At 36.0% G+C, this 24,369-nt stretch overlaps 4 gene segments (V, D, J or C); 3 read left to right on the top strand and 1 right to left on the bottom strand.

Annotated features, from left to right (window-relative positions):
* Positions 1–487: 487 nt before the first annotated feature.
* Positions 488–1,469, top strand: LOC116731177 (immunoglobulin kappa variable 1D-12-like). The segment is given in 2 exon segments: positions 488–835; positions 995–1,469. Coding segments are annotated over 2 exon segments (357 nt in total).
* Positions 1,470–2,405: 936 nt separating this feature from the next.
* On the top strand, positions 2,406–24,253 carry LOC116731170 (probable non-functional immunoglobulin kappa variable 6D-41). The segment is given in 3 exon segments: positions 2,406–2,495; positions 23,534–23,654; positions 23,825–24,253. Coding segments are annotated over 2 exon segments (357 nt in total).
* On the bottom strand, positions 5,962–7,364 carry LOC116731607 (Ig kappa-b4 chain C region-like). The segment is given in 3 exon segments: positions 5,962–6,293; positions 6,795–6,900; positions 7,359–7,364. Coding segments are annotated over 3 exon segments (444 nt in total).
* LOC116731169 (Ig kappa chain V region 3368-like) lies at positions 8,247–9,098 on the top strand. The segment is given in 2 exon segments: positions 8,247–8,499; positions 8,592–9,098. Coding segments are annotated over 2 exon segments (387 nt in total).
* Positions 24,254–24,369: the final 116 nt, after the last annotated feature.

The following is a 24,369-nucleotide window of genomic DNA, read 5'->3' as shown; positions in this document are numbered from 1 at the left end:
TGGCAAATAATTCATATCTAAATCAATATTAATGCTTGATAAAGGATTTATTTTTAGAGCCTGGATCTTACTACTGCCAGATGACTAGAACCAACAATTTTTGAATACTTGGTTTTAAAGGTACTGCCAGATTATTTCCACAAACAGAAATACAACAAGCTGAGATGTGGTGTCAAGTCTCTTTCATTGAATTAACAAATAGAGACATAGACAGTTTGTCAGGTATGGATGATAGAAAAATATGAAAACATTTTCTCTGAATTATCAAATGAAAACAAGTATGTGACATTAGTGAGGTCTGTCAGCAAGAAAAAAACGTTTTCTAAATGTAAAAATTTTGATTCTTTGTTAATTGAATGGTTTTAAAAATATTCTAGCGTATTGTAATTGTTTCTTTTGAAAAAATCAAGCTATGAATAAAAGTTTGAGAAGTGCAAACAACAAACCCTTGAGAAATGGTTCGAATAGAAGAAACAAGATGTTCTAGTAAAAAGTTTGTTTTGCTTATTGACATCATAAAGTTCACAAAGATGTAAAAGTACTAGACCTATAGAAAATTCCTTCAATGTTAACTGGTAAAAGATTATAAAGAGCCCTATTAAAGTTCCTCTCTTAGTCTTTAATACATTGATGTTTCAGGAGGAAACCTGCTGCCAGTTCAGCTCCATGTGACTGACTCTGTGTTTGCATATGTGTCCTGCCTCTCTGCTCCAGCTGTTAAGAGGTCAGAGTTGATCAGTGGCTGTCCAGGCCTTTCAGAGCCACTGACACACCAGCAGCACAATGATGATGTCACTGACTCCACTGCTGACCATCCTGGGGCTCCTGGTTCAGGGTGAGACTCTGATAGAAACTTAGTTTGAAGAAGAAATGATCATTAAAATTCTGCTATCATGGAGAAATATTGAAACAAGATGTTAATGTTTTCTTTTGACTATCAATAATTTGTAATCAAACATAGTTTCTCTCAATTATTATTTTTCATGTTTCCCAGGTTCATCAGGAGACATCATCCTGACTCAGACTCCTGGATCTCAGTCTGTTGCTCCAGGACAGACTGTCTCCATCACATGTAAAACCAGTTCAGGTGTTTATAGCAACCTCCACTGGTACCTTCAGAAACCTGCAGAAGCTCCTAAACTCCTGATTTATTTAGCTACAACTCTTCAGTCTGGAGTTCCAGCTCGGTTCAGTGGAAGTGGATCTGGTTCTGACTTCACTCTGACCATCAGTGGAGTTCAGGCTGAAGATTCAGGAGTTTATTACTGTCAGCAGGGTCACAGCTCGTTCACACAGTGATAGAACGTCGTACAAAAACCTCCCTCAGCTGGAGAGGAACTGATCTGACTCAACAGCTGCACTGACACTAAAACAATCAAGTCTCTACAAATGCTAAACCACAAATTAATTATGAAGAAATTACTTTCATTATTATCACTACCAGTTTATTTTAGATTTTTCTAGAGCTACTGATTGAGACAGATTAAGAACAAGGGATATATCAGAATTGATTAAAAAAAAAACCCTGAAAGAAGTAAAATAATATTTCTGAAACTGAAATAGTATTTAAAAGTGAGCCTGAATTATTTCAACTCTACCTCACTCTGCAGATACATATAAATAAAAATGTCAAAGATACTTTAATAGTAAATATTTTTTATTTGAACCGTGACCTACACGACAAAGCAAACATGACTGAATAAGAAGAGCAAACAATCAGCAGGAAAAGGAAGTGAGCATTAAGACACTGGCTGCATTAACACCAGAAGCTATTTGAAGTGATTTCACAGTAACTGTCTAAGGAGGTCTAAACAGTATTTTTAGTTTACTTTTTACTGTAAAAGTGATCATTTCAGAGTTTTAGACTTTAATTTTGAATTAAGAAACATTTTTCTATCTGAGAAATTTAAAAGTCTATAGTTAACTTAAGGTTTCTGCATTGTCCAAAAATGTTAAACAAAGTTGGTCGTCTTTCAAAACTTTTGGGACATGGGAGATAAAAAGTAATATCCTAAAAAAATTATAATATATAATTACATGCATAGTCATAATTTAAGTTTTACATTTTCTGATCACTAGTGGAATATCACTCAAATTAAAATTTACACTTCTGGCAACACCCTGATTCCAAATATATGTAGGAAGTTTTCTGTACGAGTAAAAAGTTCATCACAACAAAAAATGCTGAAGAAAAAGCATCAAAATACACATTTGACACAATTAAAAACATTTGCTACATAAATTGATTCATGTCGAAACTTCATCATCATATTGTTCCTGCCCTGTTGGAGTCATTCAGAGTATTTCCATAGAGCCACTTTGCATCAGCAGCTCCATGCTCCAGTGCTCTGGGAGAGTTTATAGTCCTGACAGTTGAACTCTGGATGACTGACAGCTGTCCTTCATCACAACAGAAGACACAGAAATCCTCCTCATCAAAAACATGACTTTGATCTGCGTCCTCATCTGGACTCTCCTCTACTGCTGCTTCACAGGTAAAGTCCAGAAAATCCAACTGCTCTCCTCTCCCTGCACATCTCAAATGAAGAAAACCATGAATCTGCTGCATGTTTTTGTCTCTGTGTCCTCAGAGTCCAGAGGTCAGGTCACAGTGACTCAGCCTTCAGCAGTAAATACCGGCTTTGGAGGCTCGGCCACCATCAGCTGTAAAACCAGTCAAGCTGTATACTATGTTGGATCAGACTATTTGTTAGCATGGTACCAAAAAAAGGACACAGAACCTCCTAAAATGCTCATTTACTGGGAAAATCACAGAGCATCAGGGATTCCAAATCGTTTCACAGGAAGTGGATCAAACTCAGACTTCACTCTGACCATCAGTGGAGTTCAGGCTGAAGACGCTGCAGTTTATTACTGTCAGAGTGCTCATAATATAAACAGTCAGTGGGTGTTCACACTGTGAAAAATCATCGTACAAAAACCTCCCTCAGTCTGACTGAACAGAAACTGGAGTCAGCTGGAGTCTGATACAGTTCACTGAACACAAACATTGATCACACAGTATTTAATTTCAATACACTTTACTAAAAGTCAAGCTCTAAGAAAAAAATAGCCAAAATTTTCTATATTTCTTTATTCACCCATTTGCTTTTGTCACTAATTATTTTATATTTATTAGTTTCAGATTAAATCAGAAGCAGAAAGAGTGGTGTGTTAGAAAAAATCCAAAATACTGTATTTAAAACAATACTCATTATTTAAAATTTCTTCAGGTAGCTGAGTGTTTCACAGACATTCACTACATTACTTCAACTCTTCCCAGGCACGTGATGCCCTTAGTGCCCTTTTTGAGTTTTTTTTTATCTGTATGTCAGAAGGCCTGCTTGTGTCCCTCAGCAATAATATTTAGCTAAATATATTAATTTAACAAAATAAACTAGCCTGGCTGCCCTCAGTCTAATAATGACTCTGTTTCTCTTCCTCCGTGTTGTTCAGACTCCGGGTCCATGGTGAGGAGGAGGAGGCTGATCTGTGCCCTCTAACTATCAAATTATGGGCAAGAATATTTTTTCATACACTGGTTTGTGAATAAAAACGTAGGTCTGATGTTGACGTTGGAAAAACTGTTTCTATTTATATTTTCATATTTGTCCTCGCAATAGCGGGAAAAAACCCGCCTCGCCCCTAAACACAGAAATGCTTCCGCTGCAGAGAAAACTTCTGACTTTAACTTAATCAGGCTGCTAAATGCCCGGTTCGCTACAGGCAGTCTGCGTTATATCAGACATCCTGATATAAGACACGGTACTGCAACTGTCACCGCGAGTCGTGACGCACCTCAAAGCCCCGGTACCACCTGGTACCACCTGGTACCACCTGCTCTGTGTTCGCTCTGCTTCTCCTTAACGTTTCTACCAGGCGGGTTAAAGTCGCTGCTGACTGGATCTGGGCTGGTGAGCGGCTGTAAAGAGAAGTTATTGCAGAACCTCAAGTGTTAAAGGAAGATTCGGCCCATTTAGAGTTCACAAAATAAACATAAGCGAAAATATTGTAGCAATAATTAGAACCGCAGTAAAAAGCCAAACATGCCAGAATTAAATGAATTAAAATGTCCCCAAAGCATCGGCGGACTGACAGGGGCCACCGGGGGATTCCAGGTAGATTCCAGGTAGATTCCAGAGATGCGCATCGCAGTGGCTGTTCATGCAGGGCCGGTCCAAGGTAATATGGGGCCTTAGACAGAACTCCCCCACCAGCCTGAAACCTTTCCTACTAAGAACCTCAGTATCATGTTTAAATATAGATAAGGTGAAGTCTGTGAGAGGGAGACCAGGTTTATTGGCCGAGTTTAAAATCAATCACGGATTATTGGTTGTTTGGGATGTATTTGTGAACAAACCCACTCAAGCACAAAGATTACACCATATTGTAGCCATGGTAACACAACAACCAAACTATCAAGATGATTCTTTAAACTTTTACAAAGTAAACTTCCTAATTAAATCCTAAATTTTTATTTTTATTTTCCAGCTGAATGCATTAAATAAAATTTAATAACATTGTCATTCTCTATAAATGAAGGCTACAGGTTTTTATCTATGGTTTGTGTTAAGATTAAACCATTTCTAGGGGCCCCTGAATGTCTGGAGGGCCCCTACCAGCAGCTACTGAGTTTTCTTTCCTTGATATTCCAGTCTTACAATTCTAGATCTCAGAGGTGCTAACATCAAAAAATTATATAGAGTTAACCCCTCTGAGCTTTTTTGATCTATAAATCTGTTTCCAGCCAAGTTGTTATAGAGGTTAAATAGATATTATTAGGGCTTAATTATTAAAATCGCATCAAATTTGCTTATTTCATAACTTCATAACCAGCGACCTTCTCTCCTTTGGGTCTGTTTAACAGCTACAGTCTCAGATCAACTCAGACCTCCAGGACTGTCAGCATCAGAAACAGCAACTTTATACCTGTTGGGGAAAATATACTACGTTTGCTTTGCATTGTCCCCACATGATGGCAATGATATAGTAGGATCCATTTACATTCTTGATTAATATGGGTTGTTGCAGTGTTGTTGTACGGTGTTTTAAGATCTTGTTCAATGTGCCCTTTTTTAACTTTGAGCCCCTGCCCCTCCAAAGGTCTCTGCATGGCCCTTACTCTACTTGACATTAAACATTCAAGTAAAATAAAAACAGTCAAATCTACTTTTTAAAAAGCTTTAAAGTAGTCATTTTTATTTGCTGAGACATTTATGGTCAATAATACCATCCATCCATCCATCCATCCATCCATCCATCCATTTTCTGTACACCCTCGTCCCTAGTGGGGTCGGGAAGTGCTGGTGTCTATCTCCAACTAACGTTCTGGGCGAGAGGCGGGTTCACCCTGGACAGGTCGCCAGTCTGTCACCGGGCATCAATAATGCCAGTAGAATTATATTTTTCTGGTCAAATTTTATGATTGTACAATTTGCCATGATGACTAAAGGTAAAAGTATAGATTATGCTGTGAAGAACAACAGTTAGTTGTCTCAAACTTTAAGAAAGTAGGTGGACACCGGTAGTTGAGTAATGTTTTTTCCCAAATTATTTCATTAATTAAACAACAAAGAACGTCTGTAAAATATGTCTGGTCTGGCAGAATCTCAGTATTTTCTAACAAAGTTTTATAAATATATTTACAGCAGAATGGATTCATGTGTTTGATTCAAAACACTTCACCAAATGATTTGAAATGTCATAATAGCTTTCTATTAAGGATAATTAATTTTAATCTGTGGCAAATATAGATAATGTTAAGACACCTAAATTAAAATCAAGAAACTGTAGGACATAACCAACAGGTGGAAACCAGAAGTTGATGAGTAAATATTTATTATCTGAACAGTGACCAACATGACAAGCAAACATGACTCAGTGAAAATAGAGAATAATCAGCAAAGAAAGAGTGAGAGCAGTGACAGATTAAAGCCAGTATCAGAGTCTCAGAGAGTCAGGTCAGGACTGGGAACACTGGTCTCTCCTCAGTGTCTCTGTGACTGCGGACTGGGAGCCCTGGGAGGCCTCACAGGTCACAGAGCCCACCTTCCTCCACTGGTCTGCAGGGAGCCTCAGGGTGCTGCTCCAGCTGTAGAGGCCGTCATTCTGCAGCACCCCGGGGCTCCTGCTCTGCTCCCAGCTGCTGCTGCTGCTGCTGCTGCCGTCCAGCTTCCAGGACAGAGTCCAGTCTGAGGGGAAGCCCTTGTTGGCCAGACACATGAGGCTAACCTGCTGCTGCTGCAGCTCCACACTGGAGGGGGGCAGCACTGTCAAGGTGGGGCGAGTATCACCTAGGAGACACCAATCAGGTTAGAGAACAGGAACCACACACCTGTTAACCAGACAGCAGAATCTGGACCATCTTTACTGTGGGAGAAATGACTTTCTTTAAGATTCTTCAGTTGAACATTTTTTCTGCTCCACCAGTCACTCCCTCACACACTGTTTCACTTCCCTTCACTGTGAACTCATGCATATCAGCACACAAAGTCCTCATATAACCTGAAATACATTAACTAGAAAATAAGATTAAACATAAATTGAGCTCTACTTTTCTATAACTAAAGTTACATTTCCCCTTCATATAATAAATAAAAAACTTTTTACCAGAAATAAAATAATTTATTTTCTCTAAGATTCTAACTACTGACCCAACCTGCAGTTTTCATCACTGACTGAAGCAAATTAATATAAACCCAAATTATGGACGTCTCCAATTATATTAGTTTATTGATAAAACTAACAACAGTGTACCGCTCATATTATAATAAAATGTGAAATATTGAACTTACTTCCAAACTCCAGCCTGGTTCCTCCACCAAACGTGTACCACAGTGATACAAACTGGTTGAGTCGTCGTACAAAAACCTCTGACTGTAGAGACACGGCTCTCTGACTCTGAACACAACAAACTCTAAATGAACAGTTTCAACCTGAAAAACACAGCTGGAAAATATATTTAATTATATTGTTTCTGACATCAACAGTCACTAATTTTGGTTTCTTCTTCATAAATATTTTTGTTTATATAAAGGGAAGGTTCCACCACAAAAACATACATATTTTGACACTTTTTCAGAGAGAGATGCAGGCATAAAAAAATATAAATAAATAAATAAATAACTTGGTGGAGACATAATCCTTATCAATATATGTTAACTTTATTGCAGACATTTTGAAAAGTTTTACCAGAGATGTTGCCACACAAAACAGTTTCCTTTTGACTCTATTTCTCCTGAGAGTAGGAGGACGGTAGTATCCATGGAAACACTGAGGAAACATCATTAATGAACTTTGACATCCAGGTTTCAGTCTAATAAATAAATATAAATATATGAAAAAAATCTTCATGATACCTTCATACTTCATCACGTAAAACATGATTGAATGATTAGAAGATATTTTCTAATCTCTTACTCCCTGAATTCATTTAGATTTAGAGAAAAAAACTTTAATTTATGTTTTTGGTATCAGGCTAATATTAATTTAAATACACAATGTTCACTGGAATGTAACACATACAACAGATATAAATTCAGCTATTCTATATACAACTGAGCGCATTTGGGCCTAACTGGGCCTGACTGAGAACACAAGATCTTCCATTATGATATTTTTTATGTGTGGATTATAAATCAGCTGGTATCAGTGGGAAACGTCTGTAACCTTTGCTGCATTAAGACGACAAATGGTTTCAAGCAATTTCACAATGAAATGTTTAAATAATCAGTCTTTTAAATTTAAATAATTTGAACAGAAATGGTTATCAGCTCTATCCAACAGATTTATTTTGATTTTATTTATTGTACTTTTTGTGCCAATCATATTTAAAAACTTAAAAGTTAGGATCTTGTTTCTAAAGTTCACCAGTTTGAATTAAATTTAGTTTTACTGTAGAACCTGTGAAACTCAATAGTATATTGAATAAATATTAACCATTTTACAAAACATTCAAAACCTACTAAAAATGACTTTAAAATAAATTAAATCAAAAATACATTTAATATTTTCTCCTCCCTAAATGTAATTTTATTCATACAAAACATTTTTTTTTTACAGATTCTCCTTTTTTAGATCTAAGATCTCATTTACAATGTAGCCCAGGTTTGAAATGACAAAACAGAAAACAAAATTGATAAGCAGATACTAAATATTAAAACATTTGACTCAGTTAAATCAGAAATTAAAACATGTTTTTTTTGAGACCAGAATTAACGCTAATCTGATAGCAGATACATATTGATGAAGCAAGAACTTTATAATAAAATATCAAGTATAAAGAACACAATCTAAAGGATTCCATTCAAATCTTAAATAAACTGATTTGCATCAGCAGCTCCATGCTCCAGTGCTCTGGGAGAGTTTATAGTCCTGACAGTTGAACTCTGGATGACTGACAGCTGTCCTTCATCACAACAGAAGACACAGAAATCCTCCTCATCAAAAACATGACTTTGATCTGCGTCCTCATCTGGACTCTCCTCTGCTTCACTCAGGGTGAGGAAAATCATTTTTCTGTCATGTGAAAATCATTTGGAGTGTAGCTGAGTTTCACCATCTCATGTCCAGAGTTTCCTCTCTCTCCTCAGGATCTGATGGACAAAATATTGTTGTGACTCAATCAGCAGCCAAATCAGTGCAGCTTGGTCAGACTGTCACTATTGACTGTAAGGCCAGTAGACAAGTAGCTCTCTGTCGTTATCCATCTGGTTACTGTCTGTCCTGGTACCATCAGAAACCCGGAGAAGCTCCTAAAGCTCTGATCTACCGGACATCAGACAGATTTTCAGGAATCTCCTCCAGATTCAGGGGAAGTGGAGCAGGAAATGGATTAGACTTCACTCTGACCATCAGTGGAGTTCAGGCTGAAGATGCAGGAGTTTATTACTGTCAGAGTTACCACAGTGGCCCCGTGTTCACACAGTGAAAAATCATCGTACAAAAACCTCCCTCAGTCTGACTGAACAGAAACTGAACTTTGTTCTGCAGCTGGAATCTGCATCAGACACTGATACAGTTCACTGAACACATCAGGCCAGAAATTATATTTCCATTAAACACAAGAACACATTCAGTTATGAGATTAAGAAATTATATTTTAAAATGATACTATTTCATGATGATTTTAGATGTTTGACTTTATTTTTCCGATTTAGAAAAGAAGGATTTCATTTTCAAGATCTTGAGGAAGGTTGAAGTAACTTTGATTTTAGAAAGGCTACAAAATATTTTCCATGTATTATTCTTAAACAATCATACATGAAGTCAAGGAAAACCAATGGTAATAACACCAAAATGTATTTTAATCATTGCTAAACACCTTACAGGATTTATTCTCATAAGCACATGTAGGAAGACAGAAAAAATAATCCAGGAGGTTCTTTATTGTTGTGTTGGCCCTGGGAAGAATAATTTAATAACTCTGCCATTACTATTTTAAAATAATTCATATCTAATCATTATTAATGCTTGATCCTGCATTTAGTTTTTAGAACCTGGACCATATGACTGACAGATGATTAGAACCAACATGTTTTGAATATTTGGTTCTAAAGGTTCTTCCAGATATTTTTCACAGACAGAAATACAACAAGCTGAGATGTGAAGTCATTTCTTGTTCTGCAAATTAACAAATAGAAACATAAACAGTTGTCAGATATTAATGAAAGAAAGGTATGAAAGTTTATTCTCTGAATTATCATCAAGTACATGACATTAGTGCAGTCTGTCAGCAGGAAAAAACTTTTTCAAAAGGTAAAAAATTGGATTCTTTGCCAATTTAATTATTTTGAAAAGATTAAAGCTTAATGTGATCATTTTATCAAGTTATAAATTAAACAACGAACCGTTGGGAAACTAGTTTGAATATGACAAACAAAATCTTCTAGTGTAAAGATTATTTTGCTGATAAACTACGATGAAACTCTCATAAAGATATATACATATTTTGCAAACACATTTAAATATCTTATTTTCCCATACAGAGTCACTTTGTGTAGCTGAGTTTCACCATCTCATGTCCAGAGTTTTTCTCTCTCCTCAGGATCTGATGGACAAAATGTTGTTGTGACTCAATCAGCAGCCAAATCTGTGCAGCTTGGTCAGACTGTCACTATTGACTGTAAGGCCAGTAGACAAGTAGGTTGTAACACACCCTGCCTGTCCTGGTACCATCATAAACCTGGAGAAGCTCCTAAAGCTCTGATCTACTGGACATCAGACAGATTTTCAGGAATCTCCTCCAGATTCAGTGGAAGTGGAGCAGGAAATGGATTAGACTTCACTCTGACCATCAGTGGAGTTCAGGCTGAAGATGCAGGAGTTTATTACTGTATGAGTTATCATTACATCAAAAGTCAGCATGTGTTCACACAGTGAAAAATCATCGTACAAAAACCTCCCTCAGTCTGACTGAGCAGAAACTGAACTTTGTTCTGCAGCTGGAATCTGCATCAGACACTGATACAGTTCACTGAACACACAAATTAGACGCACACTTTATAGATTCGGTACATAATAAACAGAACTGGAGCAGTAGCAGGGAAATTATTGTTAATTCTCATCTGACACATTAATTTTTGAAGAATAATTTTCTATGTTCTAAAGAGACGTAAAGCAGAACAGATTCTACAAAAGACCAAGTTGAAATTATATATTTTTTTGCTCATTCAAGTGGAATCACATCAACTATTCATATCACAGAAATTAACATGGTTTGAGTATTTAATTATTCATAATAATCTATAATAAACCAAACTCTGACTTTTTTTTTGCTAGAACAACAGCAATTTATAAAAGCAATAGAAGAACATGAGCAATTTGTGGAGCCATGTTTTTAAAACATCAAGTTACAAAATAGTTTCATGTGTTAAATATTAAAAATTTGCAAGAATGGCTTCAAACTCTTAAATGACCCAACAGTAGTAAACTCCAATCTCTGGTTTGATGACAAAAAATATGATAGTTTGACATATAAACACTGAATTCAAACTAACTATAAAATCAATATAATTTCATTCTGATGAATATATATATACAAAAAATACTTCACAATGATACCTTCATACCTCATCATTGAAAACATGATTGAATGATTAGAAGATATTTTCTAATCTCTTACTCCCTGAATTCATTTAGATTTAGAGAAAAAAACCCTTTAATTCATGTTTTTGGTATCATGCTAATATTTATTTAAATACACAATGTTCACTGGAATGTAACACATACAATAGATATAAATTCAGCTATTCTATATACAACTGAGCATATGTGGGCCTAACTGGGCATAACTGGGGCTGCACAGTGGTGCAGTTGGTAGCACTGTTGCCTTGCAGCAAGAAGGTCCTGGGTTCGATTCCCACCCTGGTCGTCTTTCTGCATGGTGTTTGCATGTTCTCCCTGCGCATGCGTTGGTTCTTTCTGGCTACTCTGGCTTCTTCCCACCAAAAACATGACTGTCAGGTTAAATTTTCTCTCTAAATTCTCCCTAGTGTGTGTGTGCATGGTTGTTTGTCCTGTCTGTCTCTGTGTTGCCTTGCGACAGATTGGCAACCTGTCCAGGGTAACCCCGCCTCTCGCCCGGAACATTAGCTGGCGATAGGCACCAGCACCCCTCCTGACCCCACTAGGGGTAAAGGTGTTAGAAAATGGAAGGATGGGCCTGACTGAGAACACAAGATTTTCTATTATGATATTTTATATGCGTGGATTATAAATCAACTGGTATCAATGGGAAACGTCTGTAACCTTGGCTGCATTAAGACGACAAATGGTTTCAAGCAATTTCACAATAAAATGTTTAAATAATCAGTCTTTTAAATTTAAATAATTTGAACAGAAATGGTTATCAGCTCTATCAAACAGATTTACTTTTTATTTATTGTACTTTTTGTGCCAATCATATTTAAAAACCTAAAAGTTAGGATCTTGTTTCTAAAGTTCACCAGTATGATTTAAATTTAGTTTTACTGTAGAACCTGTGAAACTCAATAGCATAACTAGAAAAACAAAATTTCTGAAGAAATTTAGCCGGGGCCTGCCAAGGCGCGCCCGTCGGGCTTGGGCCCGGCGTCGTCACGCCACAAATCGGCGTCGACGCCAAAGAACGCCGCAACGTAACCAGTGGCACGCGGAGAACCACAAGAACGTTAAGCGAGGCGGACGTGCACCATTCAGTACGATTTAAAATGTTGTCAAGGCTTTTATTTTGGAAGTTTTGTTAAACTTCATTTCAAAGGGCCAAACTAATCCCATGCGTAATAGTCCTTGGGTTAAAATAGTTATATAATGCTCAAAACACAAGTAGCTGATGTAAAAATATTCAAGGCTTTTATTTTGAAATTTTCAGTATGCTCCATTTTAAAGTTCCGAACTAATCCCATGTGTAACAGTGCTTTGGATGAAAAAGTCATATACGGCCAAAAAAAGCAATTACGTCATGTAAAATATTCAAGGCTTTTATTTTGAAATTTTCAGTATGCTTAATTTTAAAGTTCCAAACTAATCCCATGTGTAACAGTGCTTTGGATGAAAAAGTCACATAAAGCCACAAACAGCAATTACGTCATGTAAAAATATTCAAGGCTTTTATTTTAAAATTTTCAGTATGCTTCATTTCAAAGGGCCAAACTAATCCCATGTGTAACAGTGCTTTGGATGAAAAAGTCAAATAAAGCCAAAAAGAGCAATTACATGATGTAAAAAATATTCAAGGCTTTTATTTTGAAATTTTCAGTATGTTTCATTTTAAAGTTCCGAACTAATCCCATGTGTAACAGTGCTTTGGATGAAAAAGTCATACAAAGCCAAAAACAGCAATTACATGATGTAAAAATATTCAAGGCTTTTATTTTAAAATTATTATTATGCTCCATTTTAAAGTTCCAAACTAATACCATGTGTAACAGTGCTTTGGATGAAAAAGTCAAATAAAGCCAAAAAGAGCAATTACATGATGTAAAAATATTCAAGGCTTTTATTTTGGAAGTTTTGTTAAACTTCATTTCAAAGGGCCAAACTAATCCCATGCGTAATAGTCCTTGGGTTAAAATAGTTATATAATGCTCAAAACACAAGTAGCTGATGTAAAAATATTCAAGGCTTTTATTTTGAAATTTTCAGTATGCTCCATTTTAAAGTTCCGAACTAATCCCATGTGTAACAGTGCTTTGGATGAAAAAGTCATATACGGCCAAAAAAAGCAATTACGTCATGTAAAATATTCAAGGCTTTTATTTTGAAATTTTCAGTATGCTTAATTTTAAAGTTCCAAACTAATCCCATGTGTAACAGTGCTTTGGATGAAAAAGTCACATAAAGCCACAAACAGCAATTACGTCATGTAAAAATATTCAAGGCTTTTATTTTAAAATTTTCAGTATGCTTCATTTCAAAGGGCCAAACTAATCCCATGTGTAACAGTGCTTTGGATGAAAAAGTCAAATAAAGCCAAAAAGAGCAATTACATGATGTAAAAAATATTCAAGGCTTTTATTTTGAAATTTTCAGTATGTTTCATTTTAAAGTTCCGAACTAATCCCATGTGTAACAGTGCTTTGGATGAAAAAGTCATACAAAGCCAAAAACAGCAATTACATGATGTAAAAATATTCAAGGCTTTTATTTTAAAATTATTATTATGCTCCATTTTAAAGTTCCAAACTAATACCATGTGTAACAGTGCTTTGGATGAAAAAGTCAAATAAAGCCAAAAAGAGCAATTACATGATGTAAAAATATTCAAGGCTTTTATTTTGAAATTTTCAGTATGCTTCATTTCAAAGGGCCAAACTAATACCATGTGTAACAGTGCTTTGGATGAAAAAGTCAAATAAAGCCAAAAAGAGCAATTACATGATGTAAAAATATTCAAGGCTTTTATTTTGAAATTTTCAGTATGCTTCATTTTAAAGTTCTGAACTAATACCATGTGTAAGAGTGCTTTGGATGAAAAAGTCAAATAAAGCCAAAAAGAGCAATTACGTCATGTAAAAATTTTCAAGGCTTTTATTTTGAAATTATTATTATGCTCCATTTTAAAGTTCCGAACTAATCCCATGTGTAACAGTGCTTTGGATGAAAAAGTCATACAAAGCCAAAAACAGCAATTACATGATGTAAAAATATTCAAGGCTTTTATTTTGAAATTATTATTATGCTCCATTTTAAAGTTCCAAACTAATACCATGTGTAACAGTTCCTGAGTTAAATCAGTTATATACAGCCCATAGCAGCAAATAGTTCTAAAGGCCAGTTCAGTCCTGATCTGTTTCAACTGAGGGTTCCACTATAGATAGAACTACAATGATGCGTATCTGTAGTCCAAACCAGCAGCCAATAGCCTCTTGAGATCCGTTGCTATGGCAAATAATGGTCTCAGCAGGGTGTGAGCTCTGAGCTCTGAGCTGTCAAACACACAATTGTGTGTTTGAGCAAACACGTTTTACTGACAAAAAGCATTGGAAACAAATCCTTCCTGGTCGGGAACCGTAATACATATTCGAAAAGCGTTTTAAGCGTATGACAGTTCAATGTGTCTTCTGCGATAGTCCCGAGATTCATATCTGTACCTCACTCAGAACATTTACAGCGATGAGAGAAAGAAATGTTGTGCCCAGATCTGAAATTCTATTCAAATACATGGGAGAGAGCCTCAGACAGCCTCAGAAAATCCTGTCGCATGACTTTGCTCTGAAGCACCGTGACAGAAAACCGTACGGTCTAGATAAATTTCGAAAACATTTTACCGGAGCAGACAGGCGTATCAATGTCAGGACCGATTTTGATACTAATCGTGCGATATTTGTGGGCGTGATGGCGATTTCAAAAATGATTTGGGTTGAAAAAGTTGTCTTGATCTCTCACTCTAATCAGTGAGAAAAGCACTCTAACTTTAGAAAAAATGAGAAACTTTGGGTCGCTTAGAGGCAAATTGTGGACAAACCGTAACTGTTATCGACGAGCCGTCTTCACTTTCGAAGAGATCACAGACGTATCTACAAAATGAAATTTGAATGGCATTTCTACGTGAATTAGTGACGACACAGAAAATCCTCAAAAATAGGGTATTTCCAGGATTTTTCCCATTGACTTATAATGGGGTTTTTTTCGTAGTTTTTTGCGAATTATGTCGCCACGTTAAGCCCAAATCCCACCAAAAGTAATAGCAACAATGGCGTGAATTTTCTGCACGTTTTGATACCTCATTTGTAGGTGTGCACCCAGCGGTACGAGCCGCATTAACGGTTACGGAAGAAAAATAAAGAACTATAATAATAAAGAGACGCTTGTTGGGTGTAGAGTAATAGGTTCCTGCCATTGCTTTGCATGGCAGGCCCCAACTAGAAAAACAAAATTTCTGAAGAAATTTAGCCGGGGCCTGCCAAGGCGCGCCCGTGGGGTATGGGCCCGGCGTCGTCACGCTACAAATTGGCATCGACGCTAAAGAACGCCGCAACGTAATCAGTGGCACGCGGAGAATCGCAAGAACATAAAGTAAGGCGGACGTGCACCATTCAGTATGATTTAAAATTTTTGTCAAGGCTTTTATTTTGGAAGTTTTGTTAAACTTCATTTCAAAGGGCCAAACTAATCCCATGCGTAATAGTCATTGGGTTAAATCAGTTATATAATGCTCAACAGAGCAATTATCTGATTTAAAAATATTCAAGGCTTTTATTTTGAAATTTGCAGTATGCTTCATTTCAGAGGGCCAAACTATTCCATTGTGTAACAGTGCTTTGGATAAAAAAGTCACATAAAGCCAAAAAGCGCAATTACCTGATGTAAAAATATTCAAGGCTTTTATTTTGAAATTATTATTATGCTCCATTTGAAAGTTCCGAACTAATCCCATGTGTAACAGTGCTTTGGATGAAAAAGTCATACAAAGCCAAAAACAGCAATTACATGATGTAAAAATATTCAAGGCTTTTATTTTGAAATTATTATTATGCTCCATTTTAAAGTTCCGAACTAATCCCATGTGTAACAGTGCTTTGGATGAAAAAGTCATATACGGCCAAAAACAGCAATTACCTGATGTAAAAATATTCAAGGCTTTTATTTTGAAATTATTGTTATGCTCCATTTTAAAGTTCCGAACTAATCCCATGTGTAACAGTGCTTTGGATGAAAAAGTCATACAAAGCCAAAAACAGCAATTACATGATGTAAAAATATTCAAGGCTTTTATTTTGAAATTATTATTATGCTCCATTTTAAAGTTCCGAACTAATCCCATGTGTAACAGTGCTTTGGATGAAAAAGTCATACAAAGCCAAAAACAGCAATTACATGATGTAAAAATATTCAAGGCTTTTATTTTGAAATTATTATTATGCTCCATTTTAAAGTTCCGAACTAATCCCATGTGTAACAGTGCTTTGGATGAAAAAGTCATATAAAGCCAAAAAGAGCAATTACATGATGTAAAAATATTCAAGGCTTTTATTTTGAAATTATTATTATGCTCCATTTTAAAGTTCCGAACGAATCCCATGTGTAACAGTGCTTTGGATGAAAAAGTCATACAAAGCCAAAAAGAGCAATTACATGATGTAAAAATATTCAAGGCTTTTATTTTGAAATTTTCAGTATGCTTCATTTCAGAGGGCCAAACTATTCCATTGTGTAACAGTGCTTTGGATAAAAAAGTCACATAAAGCCAAAAAGCGCAATTACCTGATGTAAAAATATTCAAGGCTTTTATTTTGAAATTATTATTATGCTCCATGTTAAAGTTCCGAAGTAATCCCATGTGTAACAGTGCTTTGGATGAAAAAGTCATATACGGCCAAAAAGAGCAATTACCTGATGTAAAAATATTCAAGGTTTTTATTTTGAAATTATTATTATGCTCCATTTTAAAGTTCCGAAGTAATCCCATGTGTAACAGTGCTTTGGATGAAAAAGTCATATACGGCCAAAAAAAGCAATTACGTCATGTAAAATATTCAAGGCTTTTATTTTGAAATTTTCAGTATGCTTAATTTTAAAGTTCCAAACTAATCCCATGTGTAACAGTGCTTTGGATGAAAAAGTCACATAAAGCCAAAAACAGCAATTACCTGATGTAAAAATATTCAAGGCTTTTATTTTGAAATTATTATTATGCTCCATTTTAAAGTTCCGAACTAATCCCATGTGTAACAGTGCTTTGGATGAAAAAGTCATATAAAGCCAAAAAGAGCAATTACATGATGTAAAAATATTCAAGGCTTTTATTTTGAAATTATTATTATGCTCCATTTTAAAGTTCCGAACGAATCCCATGTGTAACAGTGCTTTGGATGAAAAAGTCATACAAAGCCAAAAAGAGCAATTACATGATGTAAAAATATTCAAGGCTTTTATTTTGAAATTTTCAGTATGCTTCATTTCAGAGGGCCAAACTATTCCATTGTGTAACAGTGCTTTGGATAAAAAAGTCACATAAAGCCAAAAAGCGCAATTACCTGATGTAAAAATATTCAAGGCTTTTATTTTGAAATTATTATTATGCTCCATGTTAAAGTTCCGAAGTAATCCCATGTGTAACAGTGCTTTGGATGAAAAAGTCATATACGGCCAAAAAGAGCAATTACCTGATGTAAAAATATTCAAGGTTTTTATTTTGAAATTATTATTATGCTCCATTTTAAAGTTCCGAAGTAATCCCATGTGTAACAGTGCTTTGGATGAAAAAGTCATATACGGCCAAAAAAAGCAATTACGTCATGTAAAATATTCAAGGCTTTTATTTTGAAATTTTCAGTATGCTTAATTTTAAAGTTCCAAACTAATCCCATGTGTAACAGTGCTTTGGATGAAAAAGTCACATAAAGCCAAAAACAGCAATTACCTGATGTAAAAATATTCAAGGCTTTTATTTTGAAATTATTATTATGCTCCATTTTAAAGTTCCGAACTAATCCCATGTGTAACATTGCTTTGGATGAAAAAGTCATATACGGCCAAAAAGAGCAATTACGTCATGTAAAATATTCAAGGCTTTTATTTTGAAATTTTCAGTATGCTTAATTTTAAAGTTCCAAAATAATCCCATGTGTAACAGTTACTGAGTTAAATCAGTTATATACAGCCCATAGCAGCGGGTAGTTCTAAAGGCCAGTTCTCAGTCCTGATCTGTTTCAACTGAGGATAGATAGAACTACAATGATGCGTATTTGTAGTCCAAATCAGCAGCCAATAGCCTCTTGAGATCCGTTGCTATGTTAAATAAGTTTCACACCAAGGTGTGAAGTGTTAGTGAAACAGCCTGAGAGCCTCAGAAAATCCTGTCGCATGACTTTGCTCTGAAGCACCGTGACAGAAAACCGTACGGTCTAGATAAATTTCGAAAACATTTTACCGGAGCAGACAGGCGTATCAATGTCAGGACCGATTTTGATACAAATCGTGCGATATTTGTGGCCGTGATGGCGATTTCAAAATTATTTTGGGCTCAAAAAACCTCTTCATTTCTCACTCTAGCCGAGATGGGCTGTCACTCTAATTTTAGAAAAAATGAGAAACTTTGGGTCGCTTAGAGGCAAATTGTGGACAAACCGTAACTGGTATCGACGAGCCGTCTTCACTTTCGAAGAGATCACAGACGTATCTACAAAATGAAATTTGAATGGCATTTCTAGGTGAATTTGTGACGACACAGAAAATCCTCAAAAATAGGGTATTTCTAGGATTTTTCCCATTGACTTATAATGGGGTTTTTTTCGTAGTTTTTTGCGAATTATGTCGCCACGTTAAGCCCAAATCCCACCAGAAGTAATAGCTGGAATGGCGTGAATTTTCTGCACGTTTTGATACCTCATTTGTAGGTGTGCACCCAGCGGTATGAGCCGCATTAACGGTTACGGAAGAAAAATAAAGAATAAAGAAACACTTTCTCCGACAATAGCAATAGGTTCCTGCCATTGCTTTGCATGGCAGGCCCCAACTAGAAAATTTCGGAAGAAATTTAGCCGGGGCCTGCCAAGGCGCGCCCGTGGGGTTTGGGCCCGGCGTCGTCACGCCACAAATCGGCATCGACGCTAAAGAACGCCGCAACATAATCAATGGCACGCGGAGAACCGCAAGAACGTTAAGTAAGGCGGACGTGCACCATTCAGTACGATTTAAAATTTTTGTCAAGGCTTTTATTTTGGAAGTTTTGTTAAACTTCATTTCAAAGGGCCAACCTAATCCCATGAATAACAGTCATTGGATAAAATCAGTTATATAGTGCTCAAAACAGCAATAATCTCATGTAAAAATTCTCAAGGCTTTTATTTTGAAATTTTCAGTATGCTCCATTTTAAAGTTCTGAACGAATCCCATGTGTAACAGTGCTTTGGATGAAAAAGTCACATAAAGCCAAAAAGCGCAATTACCTGATGTAAAAATATGCAAGGCTTTTATTTTGAAATTATTATTATGCTCCATTTTAAAGTTCCGAACTAATCCCATGTGTAACAGTGCTTTGGATGAAAAAGTCACATAAAGCCAAAAAGCGCAATTACCTGATGTAAAAATATTCAAGGCTTTTATTTTGAAATTATTATTATGCTCCATTTTAAAGTTCCGAACAAATCCCATGTGTAACAGTGCTTTGGATGAAAAAGTCATATACGGCCAAAAAGAGCAATTACATGACGTAAAAATATTCAAGGCTTTTATTTTGAAATTTTCAGTATGCTTCATTTCAGAGGGCCAAACTATTCCATTGTGTAACAGTGCTTTGGATAAAAAAGTCACATAAAGCCAAAAAGCGCAATTACCTGATGTAAAAATATTCAAGGCTTTTATTTTGAAATTATTATTATGCTCCATTTTAAAGTTCCGAACTAATCCCATGTGTAACAGTGCTTTGGATGAAACAGTCATATACGGCCAAAAAGAGCAATTACATGATGTAAAAATATTCAAGGTTTTTATTTTGAAATTTTCAGTATGCTTCATTTCAGAGGGCCAAACTATTCCATTGTGTAACAGTGCTTTGGATAAAAAAGTCACATAAAGCCAAAAAGCGCAATTACCTGATGTAAAAATATTCAAGGCTTTTATTGTGAAATTTTTGTTAAGCTTCATTTTAAAGTTCAAAACTAATCCCATGTGTAACAGTTACTGAGTTAAATCAGTTATATACAGCCCATAGCAGCAATTAGTTCTAAAGGCCAGTTCAGTCCTGATCTGTTTCAACTGAGGATAGATAGAACTACAATGATGCGTATCTGTAGTCCTAATCAGCAGCCAATAGCCTCTTGAGATCCGTTGCTATGGCAAATAATGGTCTCAGCAGGGTGTGAGCTCTGAGCTCTGAGCTCTCAAACACACAATTGTGTGTTTGAGCAAACACGTTTTACTGAAAAAAAGCATTGGAAACAAATCCTTCCTGTCCGGGAACCGTAATACATATTCGAAAAGCGTTTCGAGCGTATGAGAGGGCAATGTGTCTTCTGCGATAGTCCCGAGATTCATATCTGTACCTCACTCAGAGCATTTACAGCGATGAGAGAAAGAAATGTTGTGCCCAGATCTGAAATTCTATTCAAATACATGGGAGAAAGCCTCAGACAGCCTCAGAAAATCCTGTCGCATGACTTTGCTCTGAAGCACCGTGACAGAAAACCGTACGGTCTAGATAAATTTCGAAAACATTTTACCGGAGCAGACAGGCGTATCAATGTGAGGACCGATTTTGATACTAATCGTGCGATATTTGTGGGCGTGATGGCGATTTCAAAAATGATTTGGGTTGAAAAAGTTGTCTTCATCTCTCACTCTAAGCAGCCAGAGACGCACTCTAACTTTAGGAAAAATGAGAAACTTTGGGTCGCTTAGAGGCAAATTGTGGACAAACCGTAACTGGTATCGACGAGCCGTCTTCACTTTCGAAGAGATCACAGACGTATCTACAAAATGAAATTTTAATGGCATTTCTAGGTGAATTTGTGACGACACAGCAAATCCTCAAAAATAGGGTATTTCCAGGATTTTTCCCATTGACTTATAATGGGGTTTTTTTCGCAGTTTTTTGCGAATTATGTCGCCACGTTAAGCCCAAATCCCACCAAAAATAATAGCTCCAATGGCGTGAATTTTCTGCACGTTTTGATACCTCATTTGTAGGTGTGCACCCAGCTGTATGAGCCGCATTAACGGTGACGGAAGAAAAATAAAGAAGAAGATTAAAGAGACGCTTCTCTCCGACAATAGTAATAGGTTCCTGCCATTGCTTTGCATGGCAGGCCCCAATAAAGAAACACTTTCTCCGACAATAACAATAGGTTCCTGCCATTGCTTTGCATGGCAGGCCCCAATGATATATTACCATTTTACAAAACATTCAAAACCTACTAATAAATGACTTTAAAATAAATTAAACCAAAAATACATTTAATATTTCCTCCTCTCTAAACGTAATTTTAATGGTACAAAACATTTTTTTTTACAGATTGTCCTTTTACAGATCTAAGATCTCATTTACAATGTAGCCCAGGTTTGAAATGACAAAACAGAAAACAAAATTGATAAGCACATACTAAATATTAAAACATTTGACTCAGTTAAATCAGAAATTAAAACATGTTTTTTTTGAGACCAGAATTAACGCTAATCTGATAGCAGATACATATTGATGAAGCAAGAACTTTATAATAAAATATCAAGTATAAAGAACACAATCTAAAGGATTCCATTCAAATCTTAAATAAACTGATTTGCATCAGCAGCTCCATGCTCCAGTGCTCTGGGAGAGTTTATAGTCCTGACAGTTGAACTCTGGATGACTGACAGCTGTCCTTCATCACAACAGAAGACACAGAAATCCTCCTCATCAAAAACATGACTTTGATCTGCGTCCTCATCTGGACTCTCCTCTGCTTCACTCAGGGTGAGGAAAATCATTTTTCTGTCATGTGAAAATCATTTGGAGTGTAGCTGAGTTTCACCATCTCATGTCCAGAGTTTTTTCTCTCTCCTCAGGATCTGATGGACAAAATGTTGTTGTGACTCAATCAGCAGCCAAATCAGTGCAGCTTGGTCAGACTGTCACTATTGAATGTAAGGCCAGTCAGGCACTTTCTGCATCTGATTGCGGCATTGGTTCAGAGGTCTGTCTGTCCTGGTACCACCAGAAACCTTTAGAAGTTCCTAAAGCTCTGATCTATCTAACATCATCCAGATTTTCAGGAATCTCCTCCAGATTCAGTGGAAGTGGAGCAGGAAATAAATTAGACTTCACTCTGACCATCAGTGGAGTTCAGGCTGAAGATGCAGGAGTTTATTACTGTCAGAGTTATCATTACATCAACAGTCAGTGGGTGTTCACACAGTGAAAAATCATCGTACAAAAACCTCCTTCAGTCTGACTGAACAGAAACTGAACTTTGTTCTGCAGCTGGAATCTGCATCAGACACTGATACAGTTCACTGAACACATCAGGCCAGAAATTATATTTCCATTAAACACAAGAACACATTCAGTTATGATATTAAGACATTATATTTTAAAATATTATTTCATGATTATTTTTGATGTTTGACTTTATTGTTCAAACAAAATCTTCCTCAAGGTTTCTGAATCTTGAGGAAGGCTGAAGTAACTTTGATTTTAGAAAGGCTACAAAATATTTTCCATGTTTTATTTTTAAACAATCATACATGAAGTCAAGGAAAACCATTGGTAATAACACCAAAATCTATTTTAATGATTGTTAAACACCTTACAGGATTTATTCTCATAAGCACATGTAGGAAGACAGGAAAAACAATCCAGGAGGTTCTTTAATGTTAGGTTAGCCTTGTTTAAAATGATTTGCTAAGTTTGCCATTACTATTGGAAAATAATTCATATCTAAATCAATATTAATGCTTGATAATGGATTTATTTTTAGAGCCTGGATCTTACTGCTGTCAGATGACTAGAACCAACAATTTTTGAATACTTGGTTTTAAAGGTACTGCCAGATTATTTCCACAAACAGAAATACAACAAGCTGAGATGTGGTGTCAAGTCTTTTTCTTTGAATTAACAAATAGAGACATAGACCGTTTGTCAGGTATGGATGAAAGGAAAATATGAAAACATTTTCTCTGAATTATCAAATGATAACAAGTATGTGACATTAGTGAGGTCTGTCAGCAAGAAAAAACTTTTTCTAAAAGTAACAATTTGGATTCTTTGTTAATTGAATGGTTTTAAAAAGATTCTAGCTTATTGTAATTGTTTCTTTTGAATAAATCAAGTTATAAATAAAAGTTTGAGAATCGGAAACAACAAACCCTTGAGAAATAGTTTGAATAGAAGAAACAAGATGTTCCAATAAAAAGTTTGTTTTGCTTATTGACATCATAAAGTTCACAAAGATGTAAAAGTACTAGACCTATAGAAAATTCCTTCAGTGTTAACTGGTAAAAGATTATAAAGAGCCCTATTAAAGTTCCTCTCTTAGTCTTTCTTAATACATTGATGTTTCAGGAGGAAACCTGCTGCCAGTTCAGCTCCATGTGACTGACTGTGTGTTTGCATATGTGTCCTGCCTCTCTGCTACAGCTGTTAAGAGGTCAGAGTTGATCAGTGGCTGTCCAGGCCTTTCAGAGCCACTGACACACCAGCAGCACAATGATGATGTCACTGACTCTACTGCTGACCATCCTGGGGCTCCTGGTTCAGGGTGAGACTCTGATAAAAACTTGGTTTGAAGAAGAAATGATAATTAAAATTCTGCTATCATGGAGAAATATTGAAACAAGATGTTAATGTTTCCTTTTATCTATTTGGAGATTATCAATAATTTGTAATCAAACATAGTTTCTCTCAATTGTTATTTTCCATATTTTCCAGGTTCATCAGGAGACATCATCCTGACTCAGACTCCTGGATCTCAGTCTGTTGCTCCAGGACAGACTGTCTCCATCACATGTAAAACCAGTTCAGGTGTTGGTAGCATCCTCCACTGGTACCTTCAGAAACCTGCAGAAGCTCCTAAACTTTTGATTCGATATGCTGCAACTCTCCAGTCTGGAGTTCCAGCTCGTTTCAGTGGAAGAAGATCAGGTTCTGACTTCACTCTGACCATCAGTGGAGTTCAGGCTGAAGATTCAGGAGTTTATTACTGTCAGCAGGGTTACAGCTCGTTCACACAGTGATAGAACGTCGTACAAAAACCTCCCTCAGCTGGAGGGGAACTGATCTGACTCAACAGCTGCACTGAAACTAAAACACTGAACGTCTCCACAAATTATTTATTTATTTTTATTAATTTTCTATTTTTTAAAAGTTTTTAATTTATTCATTCAGTCGTTTTCTACTAATATATATATATTTGGATATGAGACTAAATTAATAATAATAATAATAATAATAATAATAATAATTCTTTGCCATTT

The sequence above is a fragment of the Xiphophorus hellerii genome, chromosome 13 (assembly GCF_003331165.1).
Source record: "Xiphophorus hellerii strain 12219 chromosome 13, Xiphophorus_hellerii-4.1, whole genome shotgun sequence".
In the NCBI taxonomy this organism is placed as follows: domain Eukaryota; kingdom Metazoa; phylum Chordata; class Actinopteri; order Cyprinodontiformes; family Poeciliidae; genus Xiphophorus; species Xiphophorus hellerii.
The sequence above is the reverse complement of the archived record's forward strand: the minus strand, read 5'-3'. Positions and strand labels throughout refer to the sequence as shown.